This window comes from Dipteris shenzhenensis, chromosome 27, assembly GCF_047967505.1.
Source record: "Dipteris shenzhenensis isolate YYH24624 ecotype China chromosome 27, Dip_SZ_1.0, whole genome shotgun sequence".
Taxonomy (NCBI): domain Eukaryota; kingdom Viridiplantae; phylum Streptophyta; class Polypodiopsida; order Gleicheniales; family Dipteridaceae; genus Dipteris; species Dipteris shenzhenensis.
Window position 1 is genome coordinate 47,395,763 of NC_141622.1, and position 12,400 is coordinate 47,408,162.

The window sequence follows — 12,400 nt, forward strand, 5'->3', positions numbered from 1 at the left end:
CACACAGTTGTTGTAATGCGTGCAAGAACGAGAATGCAAACCGCTAGTGACAGGTTTTTTGGCCTACCCTGTAAGGGTAAGCTTTAGTAGATTGATCGTTTCTTTCACAAAGGAAAAATTCATTAATTTTTATCTTTTATGATTGCTCCAAGTTCCACTTGCTATTTTTAGGCTTTAGTAGATTGATCGTTTCCTTCACAAAGGAAAAATTCATTGATTTTTGTCTTTTATGATTGGTCCAAGTTCCACTTGCTATTTTTATCCTCCATCTTTTTCTCTACTCTCTCTTTTTGTTTTTATGATTGGTCTAAGTTCCACTTGCTATTTTTGTCCCTTGAAATCCTCCATCTTTTTCTCTACTCTCTCTCTCACTCTTTGAGCTTTCCATGTCTTTTCCACGAGTCCCATCCATTTCATCTTTTTTTGCCTACCCTTGGGCTAGGCCTTAGCAGTGGGAATTTTTATTATAAGAAGCTCAAACCGATTATAGTAATTTCTAAAATTTGGCCATGATTTTCTCCCCCTTTCTCTCTCTCTCTTCTTCTTCTTTCTTCTTTTTCTTCTCTCTCTAAGCTGCTTCTTCTTCTCTCTCTGTCTCTCTAAGCTTGCCAGGGCAGGCCTCTTGGATGTATTCACTTGATTTCCCTAGTTTGGATCGTGGGCAGGCCTTGTGAATGGTTTTCATCATTCATCTTGTTTTGTTTATTCTTAAAAGGGACCAGCCCGCGGCTCACTTTCGATACCCTTCTGAGAGTAAAACAATGTGACTCTGCTATCCAGCCTGGACTTACGTTGGAATGCACCAACATATTATGGTTTTTAGCCCTCGACGAAAGGAATTGCATCGGACAAACAAGACGCTAGTGAATGGAAGGATGAGGCTCGTTGCTGTGTATTTGTTTGTGCTCTTGCTGGGAACCAGTGGCTTGTACCTGCTGTCTAAATCTTTTTCAGCAGAGCGTCAGCAGTATACACCAAGATCGGCCTCGCAAGCTCGTTGGCCGTTGCCGCCAAGAAAAACGGAGAAGATTTTGCAAGAGCTGAGATTGAACGGCACGAGTCCTTGCCATCACTTGAGGACGGTGAGCTTCAAAATAGTGGGTTTCAATGGATTCGACGACCAAAACTGCACGCAGGGTCCGATTCCACTTTACACAGACACTCCTATTACCGTTATGCTGGTGTCCCTGACAGCAAACGGGACAGCGCGCTGCGCTGGGGGGGACTTTTATGAGTTGGAGCTGGCAGGAGATCAATGGAGGTCGCGACCTCCTATCACAGATCTTGGCAATGGCTCCTACACCGTGTCCATTCTGGTGGATGGAGCCTTTCCGGGAACGTATAATTTCACCGTCAATCTGCTGTTCTACAATTATCATGGTCTGGAGCTCGATGCTGACGAGTGGGCGGTGCAGCCATGGTCAAAGATCAGCAAGAGCTTGGAGCTGCAACTAATAGGTGCCAGCAGCAAGGCAGGCGTTATTTCCTCACAGCTCCAGCAGTGCACGCGCCAAGACATGCGCCACCCGGACTGGAAGGGAAGGTGGACTCGCAGCTGGTACAATCAAACATGCAAGGCTGGCCCCGAGGGCAGGTTTGACGAATGCATGCATGCCTCACAGGCAGATTGCAGCGAGCCGTGGTGCAGCGGGCGAGTGGCTCTCTTAGAGAGCAACGGCTGGGTGTACTCTGCGCACTGCGCATTTCGAATGTGGGAGAGCGATGAGGTTTGGGATTGCTTGGCCGATCGGTGGATCTTCTTCTGGGGGGACTCCAACATGCAGGATTTCGTTCGCAACCTCGTAGACTTTGCACTTGGCTTCCAACGCACGAGCAATTGCTGGTTCGATCGTTCGATCGAGCAATGGTTCATCAATCCCCGTCGCCCGGACCAAGCCGTTCATATTTCCCTGGTCTACAATGGCCATCACCAAGTTGAGTCGAATTTCCTTGGCCTTGACTCCCTCTTGGATCCCAGATATCGCGATCATCTCCGTAGAGAGTTCAACGACTCCTCCTCTCGTCCCGATGCCTTCATCTTCGATAGCGGCCTCCATGATGCCAATCACTTTGCGTCATTGGGTGCTTTTGTTGATGCCATTGAGCATGCTGTGACATTCTGGCAGTCTGTGTTCGGGGAGATGCCCCCCCGCGATATTGTTCTACTCACATCTAATACCCCTGCTGGAAACACTCGCTACAAGCCATCCAATCCCCACAAAATTGATGTTTTCAACACGGCAATGATTGAGCGTTTCCAACGCCTTGGAGAGCTTCTCGTCATTGACGCTTTTGATTCCACCTTTCCCTTCCACTTTGATAATTCTTGTAGTGATGGTTGGCATTATGGTCGAGCTCCCAATGCCAATGTATGGCCATGGAATGGAGAACCACATCAATATTTCGTTGGACTAATGCTTGTCCACATGATGCTAGCATCCATATGTCCGAACCATGCCTAATATTTTGGATTAAGATTCAAGAACTTTTGCTCGTTAACTTTCATGTGTCCCTTTTTGAGCAAAACTTCACTGGTATTTTTATTGTTTACATTCAGCCTTGCAAATTTATACCATAATGCTTGGAAAATCATGTAATTATGCCAAATGTTTTGGGTAAGGATGTTTGCGATCACAAAAATACATTACCATTCCTAATCATGGCATGAGCGTTGATGACTTAGTAACTCCATAATATACTACTAGTATAAGCACATGTATAGGTGCTAACTTCCACAATAGCTTGCATGACACCGTGTGGTTATTGCTTTTACATGGTGTGTCTTGTAAGACACTTGTCCCATATGCAATTTTAGGTTTTACAAAGCCATATATCTTGGGATTGTGACATGAATATGAACCCCCAAAGCAAAGGTGTTTAACAACAAAGCACAACATGAAGTGAAGGCCAAGGCAAAGGACAAACTAAGCCATGGCTAGAAATCCGAGTCAAGTGGACTGAGATGTAGTAAGCCTCGAGATTGAAGGAGCTAGTAATAGACGTGCACCAAGCAACCATAAAGGAGAGTAGCCGAAGTTGCGAAGATATCCTGCCAAAAGTTTTAGCAAGTACTTCATGCAAAAGTTTCGACAATATCTCTCATTATAGTTTCGACAATATCGACAAAACATATTAAGGAGCAACTCTCGACAATGGAGAATAAGCCAAGCATAGTGAAGGGAGAGTATTTGAGCAAGTTAGTAGTTAATTGCAAGCAAGGATGCTGTTGAGTGGTAGTTTAGTTGTAGTGAAAAATGTGAGAATTTTTACAGCTGCAAGTAGCACTTGATAGGGCGCAATATGTTTTCAAGAGCAAGCGTGAAGGTAGAATAGATGGGTGCATGAGAGGAAGATGGACCATCCTCCTGCGTGTACTTGGCATATTCAATCCCAACATAAGCATTGGCAATATTGTCCATGATATGCCTACGAAGAACAAAGGCATATTGAGAAGGATGCAGCCCATCATGCAGATAGCCTTTGATACGGTCAACAAGCATTTTAGCTATGATCTTGTAAATGACTGGCAAGAGCGTGATTGGTCTCCAATCAATGATAAAATAAAAAATCTTCTTCTTAGGAAGGAGCTTTACCAGTCCCTTTTTCCAAGAAAGAATTCAACAGTGAGGCCATCCCATCCTGGAGATTTCCATAACCTAACCAAATTAAACAAATCAAGCTAAACCAAACTAATCTATCTAAAATTAAACTAAATAGATTAATTAAAATAATTCAATGAATCAAACTAAGAAAATTAAAATAATCTATTAATTAGATTAGATTTGAGTGTGATAAAGGCGTGATAGCGCTAATGGTATTGCATCTCATAGAAATATCGGCAATGTATGCATGTGCACCCATAAATGCACTCATATACATCATTGTTATGTCTTCAATGCAAACATGCAATCTCAAAGGAGACTATCGATGTGATGAATCCATCCTTTGATGAGCAAACCTCATCCATTAGGCCATGTATACTTCCTTCATAGAGCCCAAAGCATGAGAGACTTGTATGCATATCACACTAATACAACGAGTAACCTAATCCGTCTGTGACGGGCTAGAGACCCGCTCCGTTGGGTCTCAAATCCCACTACTCCTTCATGGACACGTCGAAGCCCATGGGAATGCCTAACAATCTCAAAATAGTGCCTTTAGGAGTCACCTTGCATCCTAGGTGTTCGAGGTCCTCTTGTAACCTTCCATTGAGTGTGCAGTATCTTGTTTTTCTATGGTTGATAAGAGAACCTGATGTTGTACAAAAGGTCTCCAGACACTCCATCACTGCACGAACATCTCGAGGGGAGTTCCTAGGTGTGAGATTAGTGTTGTCTATAAATTGTTGCATGACAAGCTACTTTCGAGAAGGCAATTCAATTCCTTTGACCATGCTATCTCGCGTTTTGTCAATGAGCAACCAACCCAAAGCATCAGCGACGGCAATAACATACAGGAGGGGGGCAATGGGGGAGCCTTTTCTAATAGATCTCTTCAAAGGGAAGGGTGAAGACATCTCACCATTACTGCACACCTTGGCTGAGACATTTGAAAGTAGGAGTTTGACAGAAGAAATGAAATTTGGACCAAGTGCCATGTCTCTCATAGATTGGGTTAGTAATTCCTAATCAAGCCTGTCATAGGCTTTATCAAAATCTACTTTGATAAAGCAAATATCTTGTCCTGACTCCCTAGCATGCTCACTGCCCTCCCAAATCTTGACAATAGCCTCCAGGAGGTGCCTTCATTTTATAAATCCCTTCTGCTCCTACATGATCCATCTGTCCATCTTGTATTGAATCCTGAAGGCCAAAGCTTTGGCAAAGATTTCATCACTGCAGTTAAGCATGGTGAGAGGTCTCCAATTTTTAATCACACCCTTCTTGCCTTCTTTGGGAATCAGTTTGATTATACTACTATTCATATGTTCAGGAAGAGATGAGGTAGATAAACTTTTCGGCTAAACCTCAAGGAGTTAGGGACCAACCCCATCCAAAAAAGATTTGTAAAATCAATAGGAAGATTGTCTTCTCCCGAGGTTTTGCCATCCTTGATGACCAACATAGCTTCCTTGAGTTCCTTCAGAGAGAGAGAGGCATCCAAACTCTAAAGATCTAGACTAGTGACTACTCGTCTTTTGCAGCTTGGCATTTGTCTCACCCATACCACTTCGTCATTTGATTGCATAGTGCTGGACAGCAAGTCTTAAAATGGCTACAAATAAAGCCATTGTTTTCAATGTTTGATAATGCCCATCCATTTTCACTAACTTCTAGAAAGGGGATTTCCTCAGTAGCTCTTTTCTTGTGAATGATCTCAAACTTTTCTTTGGTTGGTCTATCCAATTTTCTTGCCCACCATCTTCTGGTATACAATCTAGCTGATGAGTATTTATGTGTTCAAGTCTTGCTAGCTCATTCTTGAGAAGGCATATCTCAATCCGTGCTTGAAGATCTCCACTGCGTGCTTGGGCCTCAAATTCATCAAATCTCTCTTTGACAGCATCTAGTCTCTTGTGGCAAACCTTATCTCTGAGTTTTCTAGCATGTTTTAAGACTTCCTACGTTTCTAGAACCTTCCTTAACCAAAAAACTACAGTTGTTTCATTAGTGCATCTGGGGGTAGTCCACAGCTCTTTGACTTTTCTTTGAATAGTTCCTAGCTTAAAAAGGTTGGGGTCAACCTTTAAACCAGAACGAGGACCTTCTTCCTAAGCCAAAGTTGCAAGTAACCAATAGGGGCTTGTGGTCAAAAATTGTAAGAGTAGAAAAAATAGTAACTCTGGATTTGGAGGTGTTTTGGAGGAGATTCTGAGAGAAGTACCAAACCCCCTCCAAAGCCCAAAACCCTCTTAAACCCCCAGCACCCCCTTAAACCCCCCCTAAATCCCCTCTAACCCCCTCAAACCCCCCCAAACCCCTTAAATCTCTAAACCCCCCTAAAACCCCCAAACCCTAAACCCTAAATCCCCTTAGCCTCTTTAAACTCCCAACATCGCCTAAACCCCCCCTAAATCCCCCCTAAGTCCCCTCAATCCCCCTTCAACCCCCCTAAAGCTCCCCAAAATCTCATAAACCCCCCCAAACCCCCTGCAAAACCCCACCCCCCCCCCCAAAAAAAACCCCCTTTGATATATACAGACGCCCATAACGATGCCTCAGCTATTACATACTATCGATATTGGAGAAAAATGTTGAGAATGGTGTCTGTAAATTGCATCATAAGGGTTATGGGAACCCTAACCCTAACCCTAAGGGGTCCATGTATTCCTATTTTCCTTGGAATACAATTAGTGTACAGTTAGTATCTTGTGTGCACCTATCCCTCTCTCATTTCTGTTATCATGGTATCAGAGCCAATGGTGCTCATAAGCCCTTGCATGTTGTCAAGGCGATAAGCCCTTCGTTGAGGCATTCGATCTTGAGAATTTGAGAGAGAGATTTCCATCCATTTGAGAGAGAGTTCATTTCGTATTCTTGCCTCTAGTTTTGAGAGAGATTTCTCTCCTTGTGATTGAAAGGGATTAGTGAGGTTGCATTCTCTTTGTAAGGTTCTTAGAGATTCACGTCTTTGTAAACTTGTAAGGTTTATGTTTTTAGTGAAGGCTAAGAAACATGGGGTTGGAGCTTGCCTTACCTACAGCAATAGCAACATCAACACAACAAAAGGCCACCTCAGTCACCCGTAAAGTTGCATCGACCTCATAGCGCTAGCCTCAGACAGCTGCCGACTGCAACCACAAACTTTGCAGTGCCATCCTTCAATGACCACCGTGCATCAACGTAGTGCAAACAAACCCTTGGCTCAAAGAAAATGCTCACAAACAATTGGGATGCTAGCAACACGGCTGATAAGCATAATGCAAGCTCACAACATCTGTTCACATCGCCTCTCCAACCGCGGCTTCAGTGCTACTATCCACACCTTCAATGACCAAAGAAGCATGCGGACATTAACTTCTACGATTTACAGCCTAGCTACATCCAAACAACCATAGCCGTATTCAAGAACAGCAGCTCCTATAAGCCTTAAGCATCGACTCTAGCAGAAGCATCGGCTCCTCCAAACGATCAGCCAACCGCCCACTCCCGACCTGAGGTAGCTTCATAAAGCTCAAGCACAAGGCAGATCCTGCAACGTCTAGGGCTATCCAGCATCCTAACAATGACAAGCCGCCTCAATCTTGCGAGTGCTTCTTCAATGCAGTCTCAACGGATAGTGGCTTTCGGCCATCGACGGACTCTGTGAAAGACATCCATCGACTCTCTACAAGATATGACTCACAACGACACAATAGCATGACCTGCTCCATTGGCACCTTTAACAAATGAGAGTGACCTAATCTGCCTCTATGACTTTTTCCAAGTCTGCACCTCAAGCCCTCTACACTACGCCAAGCTTCACCGAGCCACCATCAACCCAAAGCAAAGCTCCACCGTTGATGAGTGTCTCCATGCAAGCGGCTCTATAGCGGCTCCATAGTCTTGCTACACCATGCCACAGTCTCAGACTGCAGTGAGCTCCACAACACTACCATCTCTGGCTTCATCGACAGCTCCCTAGCCGACCTTCAATGAGCACCTATGCCTCCATGACGAGCCATTACCATCGACGTCGCCTCCTACACAAAGACCTATATGCTCTCTCACAACCCTCTCACTAGCCATTCTCTCTCTTGCTCCCTTTTTGCCATGTGGCACATAGCATCTAACCAAGGTTAGGTGTAGTTAACCCATGGTTCAGAGGCTTGGTCAATTTTTTCCACGTGGCAAATAGACCATAACCTCGGTTAGCCCAAACTGACCTCAGGTTTGACCACTCAAGCATAGTAATCCCTTCACAAGAACACTGTGCTTCACCATATGCATCCACAGGTCACATCATCAGTCATTTTGAGCACCCTTGAGCTCATATTCTTCCGTGAGCTCTATCTTTTGATGCAGGTAGAATTTGGAGATGCTCCAAAAACCTAAATCGCTTGGTAGCTCACGCTCTACACACTTGTCACATTAGTTTTGACATTTGGGATTTTTAGTTTGTAGTATTTGCAGAAACCTCTTCATCAGTACCACTCCTGATCAGAGCTCGCATCCTCTCCAAGCCAAACCAAATGAAGATAAATTCTATTTTGCTTCTTTTTCATATCGTTCGACTTGTAGACTAGCTATAGGACTAGCTACCTTAGAGGAGATAATCCACAAAAGCCAATCTGAAGCTCTTCCCAAAAATTCATAATTAGTTCCTAAACGTTGTCAATCCCAATGGAACCTATCATTGGCATTCATCTCACACATATCTACACCTGTTCCATTCTTTGACAAGAGGCAGATTCACTCTTGTTGAGTCACTTGGCAGTTTGGGTTCCTGATTCAAGACAGTTGCACCTTTGCACGCACATGCCACATTGTAAAGTCACTAGTTGACTATTTTGGCATTCGGTTTTCGCACCACTTCTACAAACCTTGTAAAAGAGTGATATGGAAGTCGTCTTCAACATGTATGGATGTACCGTGAGAGAGCTCAAGAGTCCCGCATGTATCATTGCTCAAGGTGTGAAGATTGAAAGAATGTCCAAGCTTTCTTCTACCATTCTGATCCAAAGAGCCCTAGTAGCTCATCATCAGAATCAGGATGCCTATTTGAGTATGTTAGATATGCTCAATGCCCCACCCTCCTAGTAACCACCAGTGGTCCGAGGTGCTCAAGTTGTAAGGCCCCCATATGAGGAGAAGCCATGTGTGAGCCCGGGACACTAGATGAATCCTGACTTGCATGTTAGATGAGGTCTATCAATGAGACTGTTGATGGTAGAAAGGTGATTGTGTGGGAGTCCCTTGCTCTCGCTGGGGTCTAGGGGCCAACTGGCTCCCAGTTGGGGTCCGAAGGGGACCAACGGCCCCTTTGGTGGGGGTTCGGGGGCAAGAGCCCCCGAGGTGACAGTATAGGAAATATTTCCTGAATATTCCATGGACGACTAGTCAGTTCCACTGACTAGGTTGACTGGTCGCCTTCACCGACTAGGTTGACTGATCGGTTCCACCGACTACGTTGATCCGACTACCGCCCTCATAGCTATAAAGAGGCGACCTCCCCAATCCATTGTACCAGATCAGATCTTCTAGCAGAGATCTTCCAGCTAGTAGCTCTTCACCTAATATCTCTCTAGATCGCCATCTAAGCTCCACTATGGAAGCGCACGAGTGGACGGAGCCATCATCTGTACTAAATCAGTATTGAAGGAAAATTTTGTTCATAAGGATCAAAGAGTAGAAGAGAGGCGAGGGCTTCAACAGCATACGGAGTGATCGCAACAAGAAGCGGCTCGAGTTCAGCAGTTGCAGCTGCACCAGCTTCACAATCCAGACGTTGAGGATTCGCCCACCGGCCTTCACTGAAGGCAAGCTAGATGGTACGAACTACACTCTGTGGAAGTTTAAAATTACTGCTATTCTGGATTCATATGAGCTTCTGGAGACAATATTGGGGACTAACCTAGAACCACAAGGAATCCCCGACCCAGCGAATCCGGGGAGTACGATATCTCCTAATGCTGACCTTCTATGAGCTTGAAAACATAGGAATGTAGATGCTCTGTGTGCCCTGGTTACAAGTACTACTGATAGTATTTTGACCCTGATTCAGCATACATCTAAGGCAACTGTGGCCTGGAACATATTGAAGAGTCAGTATGAGACGCGAAATCAGACAAGGATCCTAAACCCAGAGAATCAGCTCACAGCTAAGAAGTTTAATGAAGAGGAGACAACAGAGGCGTTCATAACCCGAATCAAAAACCTGCGTGACCACATGGCTGGTGCTGGGATACAAAAGACTAGCGAAGAGCTAGCTCAGTGGTGTCTTCAGATATGTCCACCAAGGTTTGATGGACTGGTAACAGCGCTTAACACTCACGTGAGACCCCAACCATTGTCATTTGAGGAGTTCTGTGCTTTACTTATGGAGGAGGAATTGAGGCTTAAAGCTCGAGATGGAGGTAGCAATGGGGATGCTGCGTTCTCTGCCACTGCGAAAGGCAAAGGTGGTTCCTCCACCAAAGGTGAGTCCTCTACTAGTGGTGACAAAAAGAAGAAGGGCGGCAAGAAGAAGTTTCAGGGAGAATGCTTCTACTGCAAGAAGGCAGATTGCCGGGTCAAGAAAGCAGATGAAAAGAATGGTACCTTGAAGAAGACATATAAGGGGAAAGAGACAGCTAACACAGCGGAAGCAGAGTTCGATCTATTTCTGGCTATTGAGAAAGAGTGTTCCTCAGTTCAAGAAGCTTCAACCACTGATTCATGGGTGTTGGATAGTGGTGCCTCCCGTCACATGACCTGCAAGAAGGGTCTATATTGTTCCATGCAGCCTCTACAGGAACCCATCACCGTGATGGTTGGTAATAATGCAAAATGCCTTGTTGAGGGTACAGGTACGATTTCATTTGTTTCTGTAAATGGAGATGTTAAGCAACTATCTAATGTGTTGTATGTTCCACAAATCAAGAGAAATTTGCTATCAGTTGCTTCCATAATTGACCTTGACCATGAGGTGAGGTTCAACAAGACAGGAGCAAAAATTCTGGATAGTGCAGGCAATCTTGTTGGCACAGGAGTAAGGAGGAACAACCTGTATGAGCTAAGTGCTCTTACAGCCACCGCTGGAGTGGGCACAAGCAGACTTTGGCACGAAAGATTCGAACACATCGGATTTGCAGTGCTGAAGGAGATGCAGAAGCAAGGTATGGTTGCTCACTTACCTGTAGTAGCAGAAATCAAAGAACCGTGTGAAGCTTGCATGATGGGCAAGCAACAGAGAAAGGCATTCCCACAAGAAAGCAAGAATAGAGTAAACGCTCCTCTAAAGTTGGTGCATGTTGACTTGTGCGGTAAGATGCCTACAAAGGCCTTGGGGGGATCTTCCTATTTTTTATTAATTGTCGACGACTATAGTGGGAAGATATGGGTGTACTTTCTTCGCGAAAAGGCTCAAGCTTTTGGTAAATTGAAAGAATGGCTACAGCTTGTTAAAAATGAAACAGGGAGAAAAGTGAAGAAAATCAAATCAGATGGTGGTGGTATGTTTCTACAGAGCTTGGTGATTTTTGCAAGAGCAAAGGGATCAAGCGACAAACGACGACACCACATACGCCTCAATAAAATTCGGTTGTTGAACGCCGAATGCGGACCACCGTGGAGATGGGGAGGTATATGTTGAAAGGTGTTGGACTACCAAACCACTTTTGGGCTAAGGCTATCAATATTGTGGTTTACATCCTTAATCGCAGCTATACAAAGGCACTCAAAGATAAAACACCACAAGAGGCTTACAACGATAAGAAGCCATCTGTCTCCCACTTCAGAACGTTTGGGTGTGAATGCTATGCGCATGGTACCAGACAAAGAGAGAAACAAGCTACAACCAAAAAGCACCAAATGTATCTTCTTAGGCTATTATGATGAGAAGAAAGCCTATAAGTTGTATGACCGAGAGGCAAAAAAGATCATAGCGAGCCGCGATGTGATGTTAAGGGAGCAGCCACATGCAATAGAGGCAGAGAAGAGCTCTTCTACTTTATCATCAAGCGAAGAGGTAATTCACTATGGACCTGTCTCAGGAGCTATAAAGGAGGAGGAAATATCAGATGATGAAGGTATAAGTCACTAACCTGTTGTTACACCACCGAAAAAGCCATTGCCACGATGGGTAAGGCAGCTCTACAACCATGATAACCAGATGCCTTTGTCTGTTGAGTAGCAGGAAAATGGACCAAGGCGGTCTCAGAGAATCGAGGAGCAAAGGAGGGCTTCTGCTCACATAGTATAGCTAAAAGGGATAATGACCATGTGGCAAATTTTGTTGGCCATAGGTTATGTGTTTGTTATGATTGATCTTGAGGAGAATAAGGAGCATGCGGAGCACTATTTATTTAGATGGTCTATGACAACGAATGTGCTCCATGAGGACGTTGTGGATGGACATGGGATGCCATTTGATGCTCATATCATGATTGCTAATTCCAATAGGTATAAAGGCATGATGGTTACATCGAGTTTCGCTAGTATTAGATGACTATGAGGCAAACATGTATTCCCATCTTATGGTTGCAATCAATCTAAGGCTCATTGAGTATAGTCTAAAAGGACATGCCACTCCGCAAAGAGCATACTAGCAACTATTGAAATGAGAGCGCGTCCAAATCAGTAGATGGTCACATTATCATTTATTGTATAGATGATCATATTATCATTATATTGAGGATGATGTCTACCAAATAGTTGGACTATGTACAATGTCTTTCATGTATCGTGGTTTAAGCCTTACATCGGACCAAAACTCAGCAACATCTCAGATGAGACCACAGCCTGACATAATCGACGACGCAGAAATTATAAAGCCAGAACAG

At 44.4% G+C, this 12,400-nt stretch overlaps 1 protein-coding gene across 1 annotated transcript; it reads left to right on the forward strand.

Annotated features, from left to right (window-relative positions):
• The first annotated feature begins 812 nt into the window (after positions 1 to 812).
• Positions 813 to 2,462, forward strand: LOC147884401 (uncharacterized). The gene has a single exon (XM_087398192.1). It carries the CDS (start codon positions 813 to 815, stop codon positions 2,460 to 2,462), a length of 1,650 nt encoding a protein of 549 aa, XP_087254318.1.
• Positions 2,463 to 12,400: the final 9,938 nt, after the last annotated feature.

Excerpts from the sequence above, each read along its gene's own strand:
- LOC147884401 (XM_087398192.1), top strand. The coding sequence starts at position 813 with ATGGTTTTTAGCCCTCGACGAAAGGAATTGCATCGGACAAACAAGACG.